Below are 22,776 nucleotides of genomic sequence, written 5' to 3'. Positions count from 1 at the left end.
GGCTTTTCTACTACAAAGCCCCTCCCCTGTTTCCACATTCTATAGACAGCCTTCTCTCAGCCCCTTCTCCTCCCAGGCTTCCCCCTGCCAAAAAAAAAAAAAAAAAAAAAAAAAAAAAAACCACACACAAAAAAAAACCTGCACAAGCCATCTTTGCATCCTGGAACGTTCTACCTGCCCATCTTTCAGATCTCTCCTCCAGCACCAGGACTCGGATCAAATCCCAGAGGACATGCTTACACAGCCCCTGCACTGCACTGGTCAGGGTGGCACTTTTACACTGGTTTCTATATGATCTCTATAGTGTTACTAACAGCTGAGGCTCAGGAAAGCAGCTTTTACTCATGACTGGATTCCCACACCTAGCACAGGGCCTGGCATAGAGCAGAATTATGATTTTTTTTAGTGAAGAAAATCAAGCTAAATAAATGCATGCATCTGGGGTTGATGTCTTGTTTCAAAACTCTTCAAAAACTGCTCTGATCTTTGTGATTTGTTCATGACCAATTTACTTGTATTTTCCTACCACGTGGGTATCATCTGCTCTAGCCAGATCTTAGAATGTTGCAAATTTTTTTTCCTCCCATGTTTTGCATGAAGGCAACACCGTATTCCCACAAATGAAAAACCTGCTAGTTTTTAAAATTCCTGTTCACCTCTTGCACCGTTGGTGGGAATGCAAACTGGTGCAGCCACTCTGGAAAACAGTGTGGAGGTTCCTCAAAAGATTAAAAATAAACCTACCCTATGACCCAGCAATAGCACTGCTAGGAATTTACCCAAGGGACACAGGAGTGCTGATGCAGAGGGGCACTTGTACCCCAATGTTTATAGCAGCACTTTCAACAATAGCCAAATTATGGAAAGAGCCAAAATGTCCATCAACTGATGGATGGATAAAGAAGATGTGGTTTATATATACAATGGAATACTACTTGGCAATGAGAAAGGATGAAATCTGACCATTTGCGGCAACGTGTATGGAACTGGAAGATATTATGCTAAGTGAAATAAGTCAGGCAGAGAAAGAGAGATACCATATGTTTTCACTCATATGTGGATCCTGAGAAACTTAACAGAAGACCATGGTGGAGGGGAAGGAAAAATAAATAAGTAAGTTAGAGAGGGAGGGAGCCAAAACATAAGAGACTCTTAAAAACTGAAAACAAACTGAGGGTTGATGAGGGGTGGGAGGGAGGGAGGATGGATGATGGGCATTGAGGAGGGCACCTGTTGGGATGAGCACTGGGTGTTGTATGGAAACCAATTTGGCAATAAATTCTATTTAACAAAAAATAAAGTGAAGTGAAGTGAAGTGAAGTGAAGTGAAGTGAAGTGAAGTAAAGTAAAGTAAAGTAAAGTAAAGTAAAGTAAAATAAAATAAAATAAAATAAAATAAAATAAAATAAAATAAAATTCTCGTTCCAATGTTGCAGGTTAACTTGTTAATAAATTTCTCAAGTTTTCCTCCAGGAGCTATGGTTCCACTCCATTACTACCATCTGATACACCCTTTACCCCTCACTCTGAAACAGAAAAATGTAAGGAGGATCATGGTTTCCAGGGACCTCCCTGGACTCCACTGTATGAGATCAGCCTGATCTTCCAGGATCAACAGACCCGCACTTTCACACCACACAGTCTAGGTAGGGTCTTGCGACGAGAGTGGATGGCAACCCACACACAGGACAGGGAAGTTCTCTGGATTCTCTGGCAAAGTAGGAAGAACGGTCTCTTTTCCCTCATCTAATTGAGGACAATACAAAATCAACGTCAACAGCAGATTGGGGAGTTCACCCTCAAGTATGCAACCGGCCCGCCCCCTGAAAGCTGTCCTAAAACTGAACTCAGCATTTTTGTGGCAATCCCGACATTTAATGGGCTTATAGTTTTAATAATCCTGTATAAAGGAGATGGTTTATATTTACACACCTGGGCAGAGAGTTTGCTTTGAGGTTATCCTGAAGAGTGTACAAGAAACTCCTGAAGCTTTCAGGTTTCTCTGAGCTGAAATCATTGAAGTCATGCTCTATAGAGTACAGAGTTGGGACCTGGAGCATCTTTTTGTCTCTACAATGGCCTAGATCCAAATATTAACCCCAACTATTTGCTTGACCTCAAGTACGTCCTGGCCCAAGTCCTTCCAGAAGGAACATGTCTTTGGGAACATGTCTCTGTGAAGCTCTCACCTCTCCTGAGAGATGTCTATATCCCCTCTGGTTCTGCTATTAAAAAACACAGTTCTGCAATAAACGGGACAACATAAAAGGCATTGCATCTCAGATAATTAACGAGGAATGTAATCTCCAACTGACAGATCATTACTTACTGCTTACTGAAGGTTAGACTGAGAAGTAACAGCCATGGAGACTTTCCTGATGGCTATTCAGGAAAGAAGCAGCAGCTAGCAGAGAGCTGCAGTGGAGTGTTTTCTCAAACAACTGGACTTGGAAAAAACGTGCTTCTTTGGAAGCTTTTGAAACTGATGTGTTTTTATAGTGCAGACACTGAGAGTCAAGGTTTCCTCCCCAGGGTCTGGTAAAGAGCTCCGGACGTGTGTTTTGGGACTGACCTCCTTCCTGGCTTCTTCCATTTTCTTTTGGTGCTGTTCTCTATCAATTTATTTTCTTCTCATGCCATTATGTGCACTTACATAAAAACACCCGAAGTCCTTGTTAGAACATGGCAGGGGATGAATAGAAGCCCCAAGTTAAATAATATGTATTTCTGAAATGCATCGCATTTCCAAATGTGATTTTGGTGGGCTTCTTTCTCCTGATCAATTCTTGGCCAGTGTACTATTAAAGAAGGTCTGCAGATCATGGCATTTTAGATACCTTTTTTTTTTCCCCCAAAGGAATAACTGGGCACATTAGACTGAAGCATTTTGCTTGGGGTAACCATCTAAAACCATTCATGAGCTTGACATGCTCAGTCTAATGGCATTTCCCTGAAGAATGTGGTGGCTCTTTAGTGACTTTATTTGCTGTCACCATGGCATTCCATAAGAAATAACAAGTCTCTATTCTTTCCAGTTTTCCAAACACCATCATAAGAACCAGTTCCTTGTACTGGCTGTGTCCATCTGGACACCATCACTCATTCCCATAAGCAGCAGCAGGGAAAATGTGGGGCATTCCAAAGTGGGAACGGGACTTAGAGATAGGATTTTCTTTCACTCCTGCTAGAAAATGACACCAAATGTACACACCAGTTAAACACAGCTGTCTGTCACACTGAAAACAATACATTCCCACACAGCAAGGAGGTGTTACTTGTTGACAAGAAGGAAACCTCCACTGATCAAAGCAATTCATGAATTAATATCTAATCTGGCCATTTTAATTTGCCATTTGTAGAGATATCCTGGACCAAGACCGCAGGAAACAGTCACCAGGCAACGCCAACAAAACAGAGCCGCCTTGGCAGGAGAAGCAAGACAAAGACCTAAATTTCACTTATCTAGAAATACGATATCCCTAATAGTCGTCACGTAAGGGAGACCATACCAACAAGCTATAGGAAGCTAGCTTTATGGATGGAAATGTTATGCGTTCCAAAAGAGAGCTCCCACAGCTTGGAATCCATGACCTCTTCTAGGAAAAACAAATAAAAAGCCTAAAGTGCACTGGCTGGTCCACACAGCTCAGAGATTGGAGAGAAAAAGAGTCCTTTGCTTCTTTGCTGTAGAGACAGGGAAGCAAACCAAGAGTTCAGTATGAGATGCCTTCTTCCCTGGACCAGGGAGAAGGTGAGACAGGGGTGGGGCAGGGGTTAATACCTGAAAGAGAAGCAGGTCCTCACCATAGTCCAAACTGGAAAGCTCCGGGACGCTACGCATAAAGAGTTTAGTTTTTCAACTTTGAGATAAACATTTTAAGAAAGCTTTCTGAACGAGACCACTCCTTCACAGCTTAAAGTATAATTATGGTGCCTTAAAAATCACAACTATACAGTATGCTGAGGTGAAACTACTCCTAATAGTTGTTAAGTAGTTCAAAGAAATCAGGGATCAGTCATTCCTTGTAAGGAGCGTAATGTTACGGTTCTTACCACTTTGTGTAATGGAAAGCCTAAAGCCCAAAGGATGGCAAAAAACCAAATTACAGAAATAAAAGGAGAACAGACAACAAACTGGAGGGGGGCACAAGACTTGTGCCCAACACTTCATTTTTTCTCAGGGGATGGTACCTTACACAATCTCCGGTTTCCTGCCTTCTACACCGAATAGTATAACCAATGCTTTAATGGCATTTATAAAATGATATCCGGGATGCTTTTCTACGTAGGCTCTCTCTTTGAACTATTTGAAGGATACTCAGCCAACCACAGTCACTCTTATAATGTCCCCATGGGGTCATGCACACCCAGCGCACAAGCTAATGGCAAAAAGGGACGGGGGATTGGGTGCAGGGAAGAACAGGAGGCGTGGGGAGGAGCTTTGACCAAGCTCGCTCCATTCCCAACTTTAAATGCTAGTGTTCCCCCAGGGCTCTGCTAGCCTCCTTCTTCTTATTCATTCACTGACTATCCTCGCAATCTCCTCCACTCCCAAGTGTGAATTAGTATAGAAGATAATGGCTCCCACGAAGCCTGCCAATCGGCCTCTCTACCAAATGCTGAACGACACATCCATTTACAGTAGCAGATTGCTACTTTCATATTCCGGGCACTTTAAACTCGATCGTTCTGAATTAAATTCATTATCTTCCCCTATCAACTTTTCTCCTTGTAGTCTACATCTGTCTATGCAGCCACTCCACTTGATCCAGAAATTAGGAAGTCATTATAAGTTACTGTCTGTTATCACTTACCCATATCCCCACCCTACATCTAATTAATCAACTCTGCTCCTTTTCAGGACAGTTCTTGAAAACCCATTCTCTCCCCTCTATGCCACTGCTGCTGCCTCAGTTCTGGTCCTTAGCATGTCTTGCCGCATTCACTGCCAGAGCTGACTAACGTCCCTGTTTCGAGTCTCTTCCTCTTCGATGACTATTTAATAGAAGTATGTTTTAAAAACACAAATGGCCCAAGAGCTCCCCTAGGTAAAGCCCCAGAAACCCCATCACCTCTTGTGAGGGGTGGAATTCTAAGACGGCCCTAAGATTTCCTGCACAATCCCCATCCCTGGAGCTGTGAATAGAATGGATCTCACTCCAATGGTCAGATTATGTTCTGATGGCACAGCTGACCTTAAGATCAGGACATAATCTGGGTGGGCCTGACCTGACTGTGTGAGCCCTTAAAGGCAGAGTTTTTTCAGGCTGGTAACATCAGGGGAGGCAGAAAGATTCGAAGGTAACCAGACTCAAAGTGAGGGAGGTTCTGTGCTGCTGAGACAGAGGGGGGCCTCGTGGCAAGGCCCCGAGAGCAGACTGTAGCAAAGACTGGTCCCCAGCCGACAGCCAGGTCCCCAGGCTTACAACCAGGGGAACACGAATTTTGCCAAGAGCTCAAAGGAGCATGAAGGTGGCTCTTTCCCTCATTCGGCCTCCAGATGAAGATTCAATCAGTGAATAATCTGATTTCTGCTGTAGGAGACCCATGCAGAGGACTGGCCGAAAAATGTGATGACAAACATGTGGTTTCACGTTGCTAAGTTTATAGTAGTTTGTAACGGACTCAGTGATAGAAAGTCAAAGTATCTAAACGATACCCAACCTTGTTAGCACATCAAACCTATCCCCTCGGACGGGTCCTTGGCCTTCCTTTCCAGCCTCGTCTGCCTCAAGTACCCCTGATGTTTCAAATGTGTTCGATGCCCGCTCTTCATGTCTCCTTCCCTGCCCAAGCTCTAAGCAGAATGATGTAAATATCCCGAGCCTAAGCAGAATCACTCTGGAAATTCAAAAACAAAATAAAATAGAATACATGAATGCCGCTGGACGTTAGGGGGCCTTACACACCACCTCAGGGAGTCAGCTGACATTTTCGAGTAATTTGTGTCTACCTGCCAAATAGTGACACACACGTGTACCATTTTTAACACGATGAACCGGGGCTGAGAACACCTCTACTCCAAAGCAGGTATTTACAACCAGCTGAAGATGTGCACTTTTGCTTTTCTGTCAATAGCCTGGTTTCAAAACCTAGGTCCGAAAAGAGAAAGAAAAGTCCAGGAAACACACCTCAAAGAGCCGCTCCGAATTTCTTTAGGCAAGAGAGAAGTTCTCACCGATAGTAGAGGACCTGCCCCAACACGAAAATGAAGTGAGCTGGGTAGGTTCCCATTTCTCTCCTTTTTCCTGGCTACTTCTCTTGGGTCCCTAGCTATTTCATGAACACCCAGCATACCACACAGAATTCCTAATATGGTAAGAGGCAACGAAACCAAAACACACACACAAAAAAACAACAAAACAACAAAAAAACAAAAAAAAACAAAACAGAGCAACCCCGTCCCATAGCCTATACTTGCTACCGAAGGACAAATAAAGGATGATCTGAATTTGTAAGGACACTTAAAATAAAACTGAACATAAAGAAGCCTCTTCAAATACATCGCTCAGAGTCGCCAGGTAAGAAATCAGAAAACACAGGGGCGCCTGGGTGGCTCAGTCAGTTAAGCGTCCGACTTCGGCTCGGGTCCTGATCTCGCGGTCCGTGGGTTCGAGCCCTGCATCGGGCTCTGTGCTGACAGGTCAGAGCCTGGAGCCTGTTTCAGATTCTGTGTCTCCCTCTTTCTCTGACCCTTCCCTGTTCATGCTCTCTCTCTGTCTCAAAAATAAATAAATGTTAAAAAAAAAAAAAAGAAATCAGAAAACACAGTGAGTCGAGGCTCAGTAGAACTAGAAAGAATGTTTCACGCCAACTTCCAAAGGGACTAGACATGAAGGAAGAACAGAGTGATGTCGTCAGGCCCCTTCCATAATGGACTCTCCTGCATGATTTGAGAGAGTTCATTACTGAGGCCAAGGAACACTACCTCCTTGCTTGCCGTAAAATGTGAGTCAGTGCAGGATAAGAGACTGGCACCGAAAGCCAGAAATGGAGTGCGTATAATTATTTTAGAACACACTCAGGCTTGTTAAACACCTCCTGATTTCTGACACCATAGTAATAGCACCTTAGCTACATCTTCTGTCTCCTCTCAGCAGGTTCAAGCTGTGCAGTATGAGCAAAAGCAAATTTCCTGTTTTCCAGGTCATTTCTGAATCCTGACAAGCTTCTAGGTGAGTGGTTTTGTCGTTGTTGTTATTTAAGACTGAACTTTGTTTTAGGGCGGTTTTAGGTACACAGCAAAGTCGAGGGAAATGTTTTCCCACGTCCTTCCTGCCCCACACACGCACAGCCGCCCCCACTATCAATAGCCCCCACAAGAATGGCAGGGTTGTTACAATCAATGAACCTACACAGATTCATTGTTATTATCGTTATTATCGTTATTATCGTATGTATCGTTACTATCACCCAGTCCGTAGATTACATTGGGTTTCACTCTTGGTGTTGTACTTCCTATGGGTTTGGACAAATGTGTAGTGACATGTATCCATCATTACGGTGCCCTGCAGAGTACTTTCACTGCCCTAAAAATCCTGTGTGCTCTCTGCCTGTTCATCTCTATGTGCCCCTCACCCCACCCCATCCTCTGGCAACCACTAGTCTTTTATTATCCCATAATTTTGCCTTTTCCAGAATCTCATATCATCAGAACCATACTGTATGTAGCCCTTCAGACTGGCTCCTTTCACTTAGAAACATGCATTTGAGGCTTCTCCAAGTCTCCATGTCTCTTCATGGCTCTTTCCATAGCACTGAGTAAGATTCCATTGTCTAGATTACAACACAGTTTACTTACCCATTCCTACTGAAGGATAAAAGCAAATCTCTAAGCAGTGTAAAGGCTATGATCCCATTTTTATATTAAAAAGTCTCCACTCTACAGAGTGTTTTTATTTAAATTCTTCTAGGCAAAGCCTAGAAGTATACACTTTATACTTTATGGGGTGGAAGTGTATCAAGTTAGGGAAGCTTTCAAATCTGCTAGCCACTATAGGTCCAACAGGGTCCCTGGCACCTGTAAGCATTTAACATCCACCCCTGGCCATTCGCAGTCACCCCCTGAGCTCTGGTTTGCAAATGAGAAAACTGAGAACACTTAGGGGATGTGCAAACAAATGGTGAAGCCAAGATGTCACAGGCTGTCGCTATTACAGGTTGCTTCCCAAAGTTTAATCCCCTTAGGCTTCAAATTCAATTCTTTACAGAATCAATTGTGAAAGCTTATCCTACTGTACAACAATCCTGAGGTCTGATTTGACTGTTTCATGGTACTTCCACAGATATTCATGTGTGCAATTTTTAGGACATCTACACATTATGAGTTTTTTTTTTTTTTTAATTTTTAAGTGTGTTTATTCAGAGAGAGAGAGAGAGAGAGAGAGAGAGAGGGAGAGAGGGAGAGAGGGACAGAGGGAGAGACCATGCACAAGTGGGAAAGAGGCAGAGAGAGAAGGAGAGAGAATCCCAAGCAGGCTCTGCACTGTCAGTCCAAAGCCCGATGTGGGACTTGAACTCTCAAACCATGAGATCATGACCTGAGCCAAAGTCAGATGCTTAACCGAATGAGCCACCCAGGTGCCTCCATATTATGAGTTTCAGAAACACACTTCTATGTTTTATTTTTATTAAAAAAATTTTTTTTTAATGTAATGTTTATTTGAGAGAGAGAGAGACAGAGCACGAGCAGGGGACGGGCAGAGACAGAGAGGGAGACACAGAATCCGAAGCAGGCTCCAGGCTCTGAGCTGTCAGCACAGAGCCCGATGTGGGGCTTGAAATCACGAGCCATCAGATCACGACCTGAGCCGAAGTCAGTTGCTCAACTGAGTGAGCCAGCCAGGCGCCCCCATAAACGCACTTTTAAAAGCCTGCCTGCAAGTGATCCTTTTAACTGAAGTATTAAATGCTAGTTCTGCTACTCAGTGCATGCATTGAAAGTACAACTACAGTTCAACATTTCTACTAGGCTGTCTATAAAGAACCTGAATATTTTGAGTAGCACAGCATCAACACTGAGAGGCCAAGTTTCTTAGCCAAAGTCTCTGGCTATTTAAAAAAAATAAAAAATAGGTCAAAGCTGAATCTAAGTTTTCAATTCACATAAGAATTTTAAAATGGCCCCCCTATTTATTACTGGTGCAACTTGCACTGGACTCTCTGAGCGTGTCTATCTGATCTGGAAAACTTGAGAGAAGGCGTAAATGTAAGAAAAAATATAAAACTCTGGCAAGAATGATGAACAATTTATTTTTCATGTACGATAGCCCCAAATGAGGCTCACACTCAAAGCTGAATGCACTACTGGCCTTGAAAGAGGTGCCAAGCTTGGCTGCTGTAATTTATTAATTGTGGCTGCCATAAATATTAGCCACAGGATATGTCACTAACAAAAATATGCAGTTGTTCAATATCACTATGAAACGTTTTAGCAGAGCTTTCGCCCCTCTTTCATCATGCTTCCTGTCTCCTGCTGAATTATTTAATCGCCATACCCAAACAGCAAATGTGAATGAGCTGACATACTATGCGATTTCTCCCCTTTCCCTCTGCTATAAAAATTAACAAGATCATAGACATAATAAATGACAAAAAGGCGTTTACTTATAAATACAACTTAATGTTCCTTTTGGGTTATAAATATTCTTTAAAGTAACATGGAAGCATGTCGACCTCCCTTCACATGCAAATTGGACACAGGACCACAACGCCTGTGTGCCAGCCAAACCCTGAAACCAAGTACTGCCTGAGCAGGTGCTTCCTTTTTCAACTATATGTCATACTGACTGGATCAGTGAGTAGATGCCAGGAGTCAAGTGAAAACTACTTCTTCGTGAATATTTTATCCTGTCCCTACAGTAAGGCCTTCATTATCATACTGTACTCCAGTCTTCCCTGACCCCACTTCTATATTTTGCTGGACATCTGCATGGGTGCGCACGTACACACACACACACACACACACACACACACACCCATCCATCCATACTGGAGGCGGGGACTGAACTAGAGTTCACGTTCTCCTCCTACTAGAAGAAACTGGGATTCTACTGGACTTCACTTCTGGATTGAAAAAGAGGTCACAGGTGCTGTTCTTAGATGTCTGACCTTGGAGACAAAGTCAAAAGACACCTGCTGAAACAAGCTAATGAAAAAAAAGTGATATCAAAATCAAGAGACTATCACCCCACACAGAAACGGTCCCAGGTTATTACCCATCTAATGAAAAGATTTTCTAATCTTATGGCTGATACCAGGAGTCTCCCTCCTAAACTTCCTTTAGGGCCGAGAGTATTTCTATGAAAAGAAAGGCATCAATTTAAGTGCTAACTAAGGGGAGATGAGCTATAATCTTGAAAATTATAACCTGTCTTTCATGGGGGAAATGCTGTAATTATAAAATGAACTGGCAATTGATCAAGAAAGTTGAAACAAAAAAAAAAAATCACAGGATAATGAAAACTGCTGCTCTCTGGGGGATGGCTAGGGTCTTCAGTTTAAACTGGCCTTTCCACTTGGAGCTGGACCATGGTAGCTGTAGAACTTGCCTAAAATTATTCTGTATGAAGGCAAAGAGCTGAGCCAAGCCTGAACCCTGTTCCACGTACCAGTTTCAAGAGCTTCTGTATTAGGTTCCTCTTCTTATTCAAAATGAAACAGTGTTGCTTCTTAAGTTCTACTCTTCACATAGTATCTTATCTCGTGATCCCTATGACCAGATTAGTATAACCAGAAGCAAAGACTTGACAACCACTTTTAGAAATTAGGTTTAAGAAGTTTTAAAAGAATGGCATTCTTTCCATTGGCTTAACCTGTCTCTCTTGGACAGGATCTGCTTACAACCTCAGAGCCCTTTTGTTCCCAGGGAGGCCTGATTAAGCCACTCCAGGCTTAGAGTCAAGCTGCCGGTTTATTAAAAGGAGACACTTTTTAGAGCGTCTATGGCAGATGTGCTTCAAGGAGGTTTCAAAGCTCTCCAGCCACCAGCAGAGGGGAGGGAAGGAGAGAGAGAAGGAAGAGCGACTCTGGTGGTCTTACTTACCCCCAAATTACATCCATTAACTACAAAATTTAGAAAAAGTGATCAATTTTGATGTCAAAGGCATACAGAATTACCAGTAAAGGAGATATTCAAGAATCTAATATATTATTAATTTGAAAAGTGGATCTTCCTCCTCCTTCTCTTTTCATCCCACTATTTCACAAACCCAAGCTGGACATAAATACTCTGTTTCGGTTTGCTCCTTCTGCAAAGACTTGGGATGTTTCTGGAGGTATAGTAATGAGACCTCTGAAGCAGAGGGCAGGAGATCTGGGTTCTAGTCCTTCCCTATCGGTTCCAGGCTGTGTTTCCTCACATTAACTGCTCTGGGTCTATTTCCTCATCAGTGAGACGAGACAGAAGACAATGTCATTTCCAATGTCCCTTCCAGACTTAAGACTGTGGGACTCTATGAGTAAGACAGTCCTCTGTCGAAGCCTGAAGTCTTACTCACTTAGTTTTCAGTGCCTAGAACATAATAGGTCCTCAAGAAATACTTCATAGGAAAGCCTCTACAAACTTAGTAAAACTCCCTGGGGAAGATTGTGCACACAGTGTGACGTTAGTTCTACAGATTGAAATCGTTGTAAACACCAAAAAAGAATTTGCATTAAGGCAAATGCTAATTAAAACTCAAATGATTAACTTTCTCGTTGGGCCTACTCTGTACAATCTGATCAACGTATTCTGGAAAATGCAAGGATTTTAACAGGGTGTCTGGTGGAGACAATGTCTTAAGCGATGTTTTGAAGCTGTGACATAGGTCCACTGCTAGGAAGGAGCCTGATGCGCTGGGGCCACAGCGCCAGCTCAGCCCGTATGAATGGGAGGCTGTGGTCACCACACAAGCTACCGCCATGCTGGGAGACTCTTCCTGAGGAGGGAAACGGGGACTGTCTTGGTCTAATATAGGGAAGCAATTCCTTGGCTTTCAGGGCCAGGACTGAGTTATGGGGGGCCTAAACTGGCACCTAACAGGTGGAAGCAGAATGGGTGCCAGGTGGGATGGCTGCGGGTCTGTCACACCCAAGAATGGCACTTACACTAACAGGTATTCCTTCTTTTATGTGGTCTTTCCCTAAACCTCAAGTTGAGCCTAAAGGCCAGGGTGCTATGGGGAATTATTTCTGAAGCAGCAGCAGAGAGAGCAACCCCTCCCCTGAGCCCAAAGAAAGGGGTCCGTGGCCAACCCGCCATCTCAGAAGGGTCTGCGACAAGAAGGTCACCCAAAGAGTAAAGGAATGTAAAAGATTTTGTCCAGAGCACATGACATGACAACTCTCAGAGATAAAAGTGGGGAAGATTCTGAAGGAGGTGACATCTAAGCAAGTAAACCAGATACAAACAGCGTGAAATATAACCTGAAGTTTGAATCACAGGACGGTGAGAGGTAGAAAACCGAGGATTAGTTTTCAACCTGAAAGATCACGCACGCCCTTCACTAAGCAATCGGGTAATGACCATCTCTGAAAATCAAGCACCCTATGGTAAGTAAGCAGCACGAAATAAACAAGACCGCTCTCCGGAGCAGGGGACCACGTGCCCGTGAAAAGTGCAACTCCCACCTGCCTGCCAGCAGAACAGGCAAGTTCACGTCAACAACTCAGCAACAGGAAGCGGTCGGACAACACCGTGGGGACATGAAGGGCGCGGGGGACGGTAAGGGGAAAGAGCAAACCTAGTGTTCCCGCAGCACATGGTCAGACTCCTGACATCCACAGAACAAATCGCCTGCCAGGCCTTAACTCCACGTGACCATCGGCAGCAAAGCAACAAGAATCCTCAGTGATTGTACCTTTGCTATGGCTTCGACCACCCAACGTGCACAGACGCTCAGGTTCCAAAATTCACACAGCTTCCAAACCACCACCACCTGGCCCGGGGACCAGTTCTATGTTTTCACATTTATACTCCTTATTTTTTTTAATGCTTTTATTTACTTGTTTAGAGAGAAAGAGAGACAGAGCTCAAGCGGGGGAGGAACAGAGAGAGGGAGACACAGAATCCGAGGCAGGCTCCAGGCTCTGAGCCATCAGCACAGAGTCCGATGTGCAGTTTGGACCCACGAACTGTGAGATCATGACCTGAGCTGAAGTCAGACACTTAACCGACTGAGCCACCCAGGCGCCCCTATACTCCTAATTTTAAACTTAATAAAGTGTTGAACAGATCACTGTCTACACTCATGACAGACTATGAGAGTTTATTTTTTTTTTTTAATGAAAACCAGGAGAAAAGATTTAACAACTTGAGTAAAAAGTGTTCATTTTTCTTAGCCAAGCCTTAATGAGGACAAATCTGAACACCTTGGAAACACTCAGTACTGGCTCTGTCTGGTGAACGAGAGGGTGTGTGGTAACGAGCCTTGTAGGTAAGTGTTCCCATAGCTGCACCAAAGAGTCGTCACATGAGAAAACCAAGTTAATTAAAGTCCTTCCATCCCTGGGAGTCCCCAGGGGCATCGATCTTCAAGCAGGGGAGCTGCCGTGCTGTACAGGACACAGTGACAGCACATGACAGATGGCACGATGTGGTCAGGCATTCAGCTGAGCAGAGACCCACTGAGAGGTTAAATCGGAATTTATGCAACTTCACAGACTCAAACACCCTGTGACTTACGCAGCATCGAATGAACAGTACTCGCACTGGTTTGGCAAACATCCTTATTTTCTACTTTTTACAGTTAATTACTTCTTACAATCCATGAAAAGCAACAGGTGCCCTAACAGACTCTTTTGGATTATGACAATTCTATGTGCCCTCCAGTCGAGGACCCCCAAAGGTACTGTCAGGTATTTTAGTCGCATAACCTACAGCAACTGGAAGATTCAGACACTGATTGTTTTTCCAACCAAATCCCAGTAAGTGAAAATACGAAACAGAAGAATGGCTTGGACAGTTAACTGAATCATGGGCAAGACAGAGCATTTGAAAGTTTTTCACACATTCCCTTCCTGACCAACAGTTAGAAGGTAACAGAAAGCACATTTAGGATATGGAGCCATAAATATTCTTACCCTCTCTGGCTCCTTAGAAGCATCTCTGGATGGCAGCAAGAAATGCTTGTTGGAGCAAACTGCCCCATTTCTGTGTTTGCTTGTGATTCTGAACCATCCTGGCGTGACCCGAGTGATACTCAGGCATGGAGCCCATTCAACCAGTGGCCCTCTAGACAGGGTCAAACCTGGGGGGCAGGCTTTTACAGTTTCAGCGTTGCGCCTAAGTAGCTCTCTTTGATCTGCCCCAATCTGGATAGAAATCTCTCCCTCCAGTGTGGCTGATTCCCTGGCAGTTACCCCTGGAGGTGCCAGCCCCGTGTGGATTTAACTGGGCCCAGAAGCACTAGGTGTCCCCTTACCGTCGGGCCAGCAGCGTTTACGGCTGAAGTGGACTAAGCTGCGGTTTCCCATGCATAGACAGCAGGGTCCTTGTAAGTCACACCTGCAAGGTAAACCCCGTGGAGCTTCTGCAGTGACGCACTAGACTCCTCCAGCCATCGGCTTTCTTGTAGAGAACCAAACTACACCATAAAATGGCGTCAACGTCTTACACACGCGGAGGCAAACTCGTATTATGAAATACGGACTCAAATTTCAGATCATGTCTGACTTTCCTAAAACCAAGTCAGACTCGATCAGAATGGCGCCCAAACAAGAGAAAACATTTCTAACCGGATGGTCACTGGGAAATACATCGCGCGCCCGTCAGTCAGACTCAGATGAGTCCGCACGACACAGAAGCAATGGGACGAAAGCGGGGTGGAGCGCTATTTCCTTCATCGCATGTGACGGGGGTATTTTTATTTTCTCTTTTAAAATTTATGTCTGGGAAGTAAACAGCCGTTGTGAGAGTAAACTGGCTACAGGAAGTTGCTTGTGTTCTCTGATGGTCCAAGAAAAATGGGAAGGGAATGGCTATTAGTACTTATTCTGTCGGCGTACAAGAAAATAGGGTTAGCATGCAAACATTTCCCAACATATATACCAAGTTGTTTAAAAGGCCTTTTATTATGATAAGATCTGTTTTTATATTTTACTAGGAGTAATTTTTTTTATATATTTTAGATAATGAAGATTTAAGAGTTTGAAAAAATTATTAATAGTCAAATGGAAAAACACCAAATGCTGCAATGACCTAAGACTACTCTTTTTTTTTTTAAACTTTTTTTTAACGTTTATTTATTTTTGAGACAGAGAGAGACAGAGCATGAACAGGGGAGGGTCAGAGAGAGAGGGAGACACAGAATCCGAAACAAGCTCCAGGCTCTGAGCTGTCAGCACAGAGCCCGATGCGGGGCTCGGACTCACGGACTGCGAGATCATGACCTGAGCTAAAGTCGGCCGCTTACGTGACTGAGCCACCCAGGCGCCCCGACCTAAGACTACTCTTGAGGAAAATAGGAGAAAGCCAGCACAACCGAAAAAGGTTTCCATCTGACCACAAGGAGGCAGGAGTTGAAGACCACTACAGCACTGGGGGGAGAGGGGAAATGTTACCTTGTGGTTTCGAAGGAAAAGAGAACAGGGCCAGGGTATTCTAAGATGGGAGTGTGTATGTGTGTGGATGTGAGTGTACTCACGGGGGTCCTTTATATGTGACTATATAGTCTAGTGATAAAGTCATGGCAGAGGTGAGCCTTGTTGAGTTTGATGGTAAAGTAATGAAGGCTTTAAATAAGCCATGGGGGAAAACACTTAGGCATCGAGATTTCAGTAAAATAAAATGCTTTTCTTGATGCAGTAATAAATGCAAAAAAAAAAAAAAAAAAAAGTTATGCCTGTTATTGTCTCCTGCGTCCTGTTCTTTTAATTTTTTTTTTTTTAACATTTATTTATTTTTGAAAGAGACAGAGACAGAGCATGAGCAGGGGAGGGGCAGAGAGAGAGGGAGACACAAAATCTGAAGCAGGCTCCAGGCTCTGAGCTGTCCGCACAGAGCCCGACGTGGGGCTCGAACTCACAAGCTGTGAGATCATGACCTGAGCCGATGTCGGACGCTTAACTGACTGAGCCACCCAGGTGCCCCATCCTGCGTCCTGTTCTTAATTCACCTGAAACTCTATGTGTTAGGTACAGGGATTTAGGGAAGCAATTCTGCTTTTTTTTTTTTATTTATTTTTTCTTTAACGTTTATTTATTTTGAGACAGAGAGAGACAGAGCATGAATGGGGGGAGGGTCAGAGAGAGGGAGACACAGAATCTGAACCAGTCTCCAGTCTCTGAGCGGTCAGCACAGAGCCTGACGCGGGGCTCGAACTCACGGACCGCGGGATCATGACCTGAGCCAAAGTCGGACGCTCAACCGACTGAGCCACCCAGGCGCCCCAACAATTCTGCTTTTTCAATTCAGATTTTTGTGTGTCTCTTCTCTCCAGGAGTCTGAGAGTAGTAAGAGGTACTGGGAGTTATCTGGTCTGAGACCACATCTGAGGAGCTGATGGTTTCCATAAATGCACCTACAGTTTCTGCTGGAATCCTACTGCAGAACATAGATCACAGGTTGACAACAATAATTTAAAACATGCGTTTTCTGTTTACTGAAAAACTGGACTTCCTGTAACTTCTAATTTAGTTCTGCTCTCTATACTTTAAAAAATATCTGTGTGTTATGACAGACACTCAATGCCAACTTTTCCGAGTAACTGTAAGTCGCTATCCTGTCCCCTCCAAATCTAGAAGGAGACACGTGGAAATGTTTTGTTTCTTCAACGCATTCTATTTCTCTAATCATCCTTCATGAGAAGAGGTTTCCAGATCCCTCACCATCCTGTAACTCTCTGCTGAATAAGCTCAGTTCAGAGTTCACGGTTTCTCTCAAGAATATGCCATGTTGCAGAAAGTGTTCAAACTAAATATCTACCTTAATCTTCTCAATAATGGCTTTTTGAGGCAAGTATTTTCACCTCCTTTTTTTCCGGTCAACTGACACGCAGAAAGCTTGAGTTCCCTGAAATCACACAGGTTACAAGTAGACAAATCTATTTTCACACCCGGGTCTGGTGGCTCCAACAAGTGCTATCCTGCACGAGCTAATCGACAAGACACTGCGGACGGGATCTCTCCCGCCCAGGAAGAGGGGGCTGCCAGCCACATTTGGCAAACCACACGCTGCACTTAAACAGAGACAACCATGACCGCACGGATGTTTCTGACAGCTACACCACGCAACTGGTTAATGCCGAGTTTGTAATCGACTTAAACCCAAAGATAAGTTTCACCCAAACTGTTACGAAGTCTGACCACCCCCTTCCTCCAACACATTTCCATTTTGCATCTGATCCCTCAAAACAGAGCAAAGTTTGACCTGTTACTTTGCTTTAGTGTCACACACTGTCTGCTTCATGAGATGCCTGCATTCTGACACACAGGCCACTAGTCACTTTTAAAGGCCTGTGTCCCTTGAAAAGAATAGTTTAGGGGCGCCTGGGTGGCTCAGTCGGTTACATGTCCGACTTCGGCTCAGGTCATGATCTCGCGGTCCGAGGGTTCGAGCCCCGCGTCGGGCTCTGGGCTGACCGCTCAGAGCCTAGAGCCTGTTTCCGATTCCGTGTCTCCCTCTCTCTCTGACCCTCCCCCGTTCATGCTGTGTCTCTCTCTGTCTCAAAAATAAATAAACGTTAAAAAAAAAATTTAAAAAAAAGGAAAGGAATAGTTCAGCTTTGTGTGTGTGTGTGTGTGAGTGTCTTGAACCAATACATGGATAAAAACTCAGTTTAGAGGAGAGCAAGACTGAAGGACACTTCCTTAGGGCAAGGTTTTTCAGCACCGTTTACCTATTATATCCCACGCACCTTGCCAGCCAAGTTTTATGTGCCGTCGTATCTAAAACCAGGAGGCATTTTGAATGTGCTTTTTCAACTAGAATCCTGTTGCCACCTTGAGAACCACATCACTGATTCACAATCCGTTTTTCTCCTTCAACCAGTCAGCTACAAATAAGTCCACTTCACTCTGCCATATGCCCAAATCTCTCTATTATCTCGACAAGGCTGTCAGTCCATAGTGGCCACATCCTTCTCTACTACCAACGTCCATGGAAAAACTGAAAATATCCTGTTGGCAAAGGATTTTGTGCCCCAGAAAAAAAGAATTGTTCTTAAGAAGCTGTCAAATTGATTAAAATAATTATAAAAGAGAAATAACTGACCAACAAGACCACGTCACTCAAAATGCTCACAGGGGCATTAACAGTAACGCTGAATTGTATCCAAAGTTAATCACAAAATAAAAATTTTGAACTCAAAACCACAGGTTACCTGTAACACATTGGAAGCATGGGATATAAATTAAGTTTAGCAGAATGGTTAACACTTACATGCACCTCAGTCAGCCCTGCAGCATTTATCCGCCACCCCCACACAAAACTCAGTAAACTTCCTTCTAGACTCTTCTTTAGAAAGCTCTGGTAGGTAGGACGAGAGGGCTGCAGGGTAACCCTATTTATTCCATTAATAATACAGTCAATAGAAAGACTCTCCTCAAAACTAAGAAAAAAGTTTCTCTTCGGTCAATTTTTCCAGAAAGTGGATCCACACTGGAAAAACACAATCTCTCTCATGGTTACAGAGTCCTTTACACTTCAGAGTAAAACCCAGGGAGGAGTACATTATTGAATCTCCCAATTCCCAGAATAAACATCTAACTCAATAATGGGACACTTCGAACTAAGACATTAGCCAAAATGAAAGCCATAAAAATGTAAAAAAAAAAAAAAAAAAAAAAAAGGGTCTGTGCATGGCAAACTTTAGGCAGGATCCTTGGAGCATGTATTTCACTCCCTCCAGCAACCCATCAATATTTATGAGGTCACAGGATGACAAAAATTCAATCAGTTAATATGTGATCAAGTAACTTTTGATCTAAGAGTTTATTTTCAAAAGATCTTTTTTCCTCTACGTTCCTACAAAGTAACCCAACCCCATCCCCACCACAAATGACATTATCAACATGAAATGGATTTGAATCTTCTGATCCAAGAAAAGGACTGGGTACAGCAGTGCAGTATGCAAAATAAAGTAGGAATGATGTGGCATTGTGGACAGAGGAAGCAGAGAGGAGTGAATGAGGGACACAGCAAATCAGGTGGGGTTGGTACCGGCTGTGTCTTAAGGGGACCTCGGGGCAGACTTATAGCACACCCAGCAGAAGACGTGAACTCCATGAGCATGCGGTGGGAGGAGCTGGTGTAGACGGATGTGCGAGGTCCTTGTATGACCAAGGGCAGGGGGCTGAGGTGGGAGGAATAAGCTCTTTGAATGAAAATGTTAAATCTGGGGCGCCTGGGTGGCTCAGTCGGTGGGGCGTCCGACTCTTGATTGCAGTTCAGGTCACGATCTCACAGTTCATGAGTTCGAGCCCCACGTCGTCACTGCCCACACTGTCAGTGCCTGGCCTAAGATTCTCTCTCTTTCCCTCTTGCTCTGCCCCTCCCCCACTCACGCTATCTCAATATAAGTAAACTTAAAAAAATAATAAATAAATAAGCAAACGAAAGAAAATGTTAAATCTGAAATTGAATCACCTGCGGAAAGAACAAGCTGCTCCCTCCCAGCTGTGGGGGGAAGGCACTGTGGCCGGTGCACACGCACTCCCGCTCCCGTGGCCTGAGTTCACACCCTCTGTGTGTCCTCTGTGCTACACGGAGAATGCAACAAATCATCCGTCTCCACCGCTATGGACAGGTAGTGTTGTCCCCATCTGTTAACTCGATCTTGCTAAGTATCTCTGACAAAAGTCATCTCACTGCTCCTTCTCTGAGAGGAATTTTACTTTTTTTCTTTACAAACAAAAGCCACTATGCCTTTTTACACTCAAACTGCAATGCCCACCACGATGTACATTAAAAAAAGTTACTCTAAGAGGACATATTCAGTTCACACTATCCTACAGTGCTGTGTACAGAAATTTACAAGTTTATACCGATGAACGGTTGAAATTATTCAAATACAAAAAATATTAAATAATTTAAAATAGGAAAAAATAGAATCATTCAAATTAAAAAGTATAACTATTCAAACAGAAAAAGTAAATTCATTTAAATGATAACTCACAAGATATTAATGAAAACTTGATTTAAGGCCCCCATTTTTTTTTTCCTACCATGGGAAGTGTTAGAAAAATATACATTTTTTTTTTCATCAAGATCACATTTTTCTCTTGATTGTAACATTTTGGAGACATTATAAGTATTTTTAGCAATATGATCTGTTAAGGACTTTGGAGATAATTTTGTATTTAGAAACCAGGTCTGAATAATTTTCCCGAGTTCTGAAAACAAGAAAGTGCCTTGGATGCTTCACACCAACATTCTCCAGTTCTCAATATCTGGGACAACAAAAGTTTTAAAACGTGCACTCACCTCCACGTCACAGATATATTCTGATCCATCCAGAAGTATCACTTTGCACTGCATGCTTTTAGGCTTTTTGACAATCTTCAACGGAGATCGAGATAGTTTACTGCTAGATGATTTCTGAGACAGTTTATCGTCTTCCAGTTGCTGATATTCGAGCTGTTTTGCAGCCCCGGCAGCGAACTCCTGTTCCTTGTCAGTGACCTGTGAAGAGCAAACAATGAACAGTTTTCACTGCAAGACAGGGAATAAATATTGCATTGCTCAGGCAATAGCAGAACCCTTCAGACATTGGTTTTCCTATTTCCAAGAGCAGGAGAGATGTCTGGATGAGGATATTGTGAATGGACACATATACGTATACAGATGCTTAAACTGCTAACAGTCGCACCTACATAACTTTGCCATTTAAATGTACCAATAAGGCTTCATTTCAGTTTGACTCGAGGATTTAGTTTAGAAACACTGAGTTTGCAAATGGCATCAAGACTTCACTAAGTAAAGGACGATACAAATGGACTCCTGACTTTTTCAAAACGCATTAGATAGTACCGGTCTTTAAAATAAATCCTTTAAGGGTGCTTGGGTGACTCAACCCATCAAGCGTCCGGCTTCGTCTCACGGTTCGTGAGTTCGGGCCCTGTGTTGGGCTCTGTGCCGACAGCCTGGATGGAGTCTGCTTCGGATTCTGTGTCTCCCTCTCTGCCCCTCCCCCATTCACACTTTGTCTCTGTCTCTCAAAACTAAAATAAACATTAAAAAATTAAGTCATTTAGAGTTTATCTAACTGTACCCTATTGTCTTCATTCACTGGGTCCTTCTATATTCCACGACCCCTCATATGCATACAAGGTAAGGCCTAGAGAGCTTCAAGTGTTAACCTTCTCAGTAATTTTACAATTGTTAAAATATTTGATTTAGCTCTAAATCAATTCAATGCAGCCAGCGGCACTGAAATTCATCACAAAGTAATCCCCTTAGTCTGTTCCAGCCCCCCTCCCCCCCACTGTAATGAGCCACTGTAAGAGCAGATCAAATCTGTTCAAAAGCTTTAATCTGCTTTCAAAGCACAACAGTGTAGCCCAGGCTAGACTCAAAACTGCAGAGGACATCCTATGGAACAGTGAAATTCTCCCGTGAATCCCCGTGGAAATCTTTCTGTGCGACTCTTCTAGTTACGGCCTTCTTCTTGATGTGTGTGGGCGTGTGTTTATATACTTATGTTTTACTGAAGTATAGTTGACATACAACGCTACAATAGTTTTACGTGCACACAACAGTGATTAAACACTTCTATACGTTATGCTGTGCTCACAGGATAGCTGCCGTCTGTCACCCTCCAATGCCCTCTTCTATCTATGAAAAAACTACCAATGGTATTAGTGCTGATCCAACTCACGGGCCAGACTATCATTTCCACTAGTCTGCAAATACACACTGACAACGCAAAGAAAGACGTGTTCCAAAGTTCAGGTTAGGCCCCTTGAGTAAGCATGAAATTTCTTTTCTCATGAACATACTATTATACTAGTAGCTGAAAGCACATGGCCTTGGCAGGAAGGCAGTCTTGACAGCTTATCACTTCAACTTGTCTTTTTATTCAGTGGCTACCATTTTGCGACACTCTAATCACAAAGTTCTCTTTCAATGTATTGATTTTGGATTTTAGGTATGGATTTCTGCTTAAAAAAATTTTTTTTTAGTTTATTTTTTGAGAGAGAGAGAGAGCACAGGGAGTGGGGCAGAGAGAGAGGGGGGAGTGAGAATCCCAAGCAGGCTCCACACTGTCAGTGCAGAGCCTGATGTGGGACTCGAACTCACGAACCATGAGTTCATGACCCGAGCTGAAATCAAGAGTCCGACGCTTAACCGACTGAGCTACCCAGGCACCCCCGGATTTCTGCTTTTAAAGTGGCATCTTCCATCTGGTTTTCCATCCAGAATATTGTAAATACAGTCTTTTCCTCCACTACCTTGCACAGGAAGTCAGGGCAAAGTTGTGAGAAGTTCTTCAGGATAAAAAGACACCCATTTGCTGAGTGAAGAAACCAAGAAAAATGGAAACACCAACTTCAAAGGCCCAAAGAGTTGAGAAGGCTAGCCGTAGCTAAAACAAGTAAATATTAGAAAACCTGCAGGTCTGGTGACTTTGTCCAACTTTTTTTTTTTTTTTTTTTTGACTGTTAGTCTTTCCGTATCAAAGCATTAAAATAGTGCCACAGAAAAGTCAAACATTAATTTTGGCTTAGGCCAGCTGAAGAAGTCTGGTAACCTTGGAATATTATACCGCACATTTGTTAAGTGCCCGTATAACTTCCATGAGACTTTTGCACTTTTAATTTACATTTTCATCTCATCGCAGGCAAAGTCACCAGAAGCTA

The 22,776-nt window shown here is 43.4% G+C and overlaps 1 protein-coding gene across 10 annotated transcripts in view; it reads right to left on the bottom strand.

Moving 5' to 3' along the window:
• Nucleotides 1–22,776, bottom strand: part of EPB41L3 (erythrocyte membrane protein band 4.1 like 3) — a 147,370-nt gene that overhangs the window by 67,000 nt on the left and 57,594 nt on the right. For all 10 annotated transcript variants that reach the window (XM_042909903.1, XM_042909912.1, XM_042909907.1 and 7 more), the window contains exon 3: nt 20,402–20,599. In XM_042909903.1, the coding sequence (XP_042765837.1) occupies nt 20,402–20,599 (198 nt within the window). The remainder of the gene's footprint in view (nt 1–20,401; nt 20,600–22,776) is intronic.

Source organism: Panthera leo, chromosome D3 (genome assembly GCF_018350215.1).
Source record: "Panthera leo isolate Ple1 chromosome D3, P.leo_Ple1_pat1.1, whole genome shotgun sequence".
In the NCBI taxonomy this organism is placed as follows: domain Eukaryota; kingdom Metazoa; phylum Chordata; class Mammalia; order Carnivora; family Felidae; genus Panthera; species Panthera leo.
Note: the sequence above shows the minus strand (reverse complement) of the source record. Positions and strands in the feature narration are given on the sequence as shown.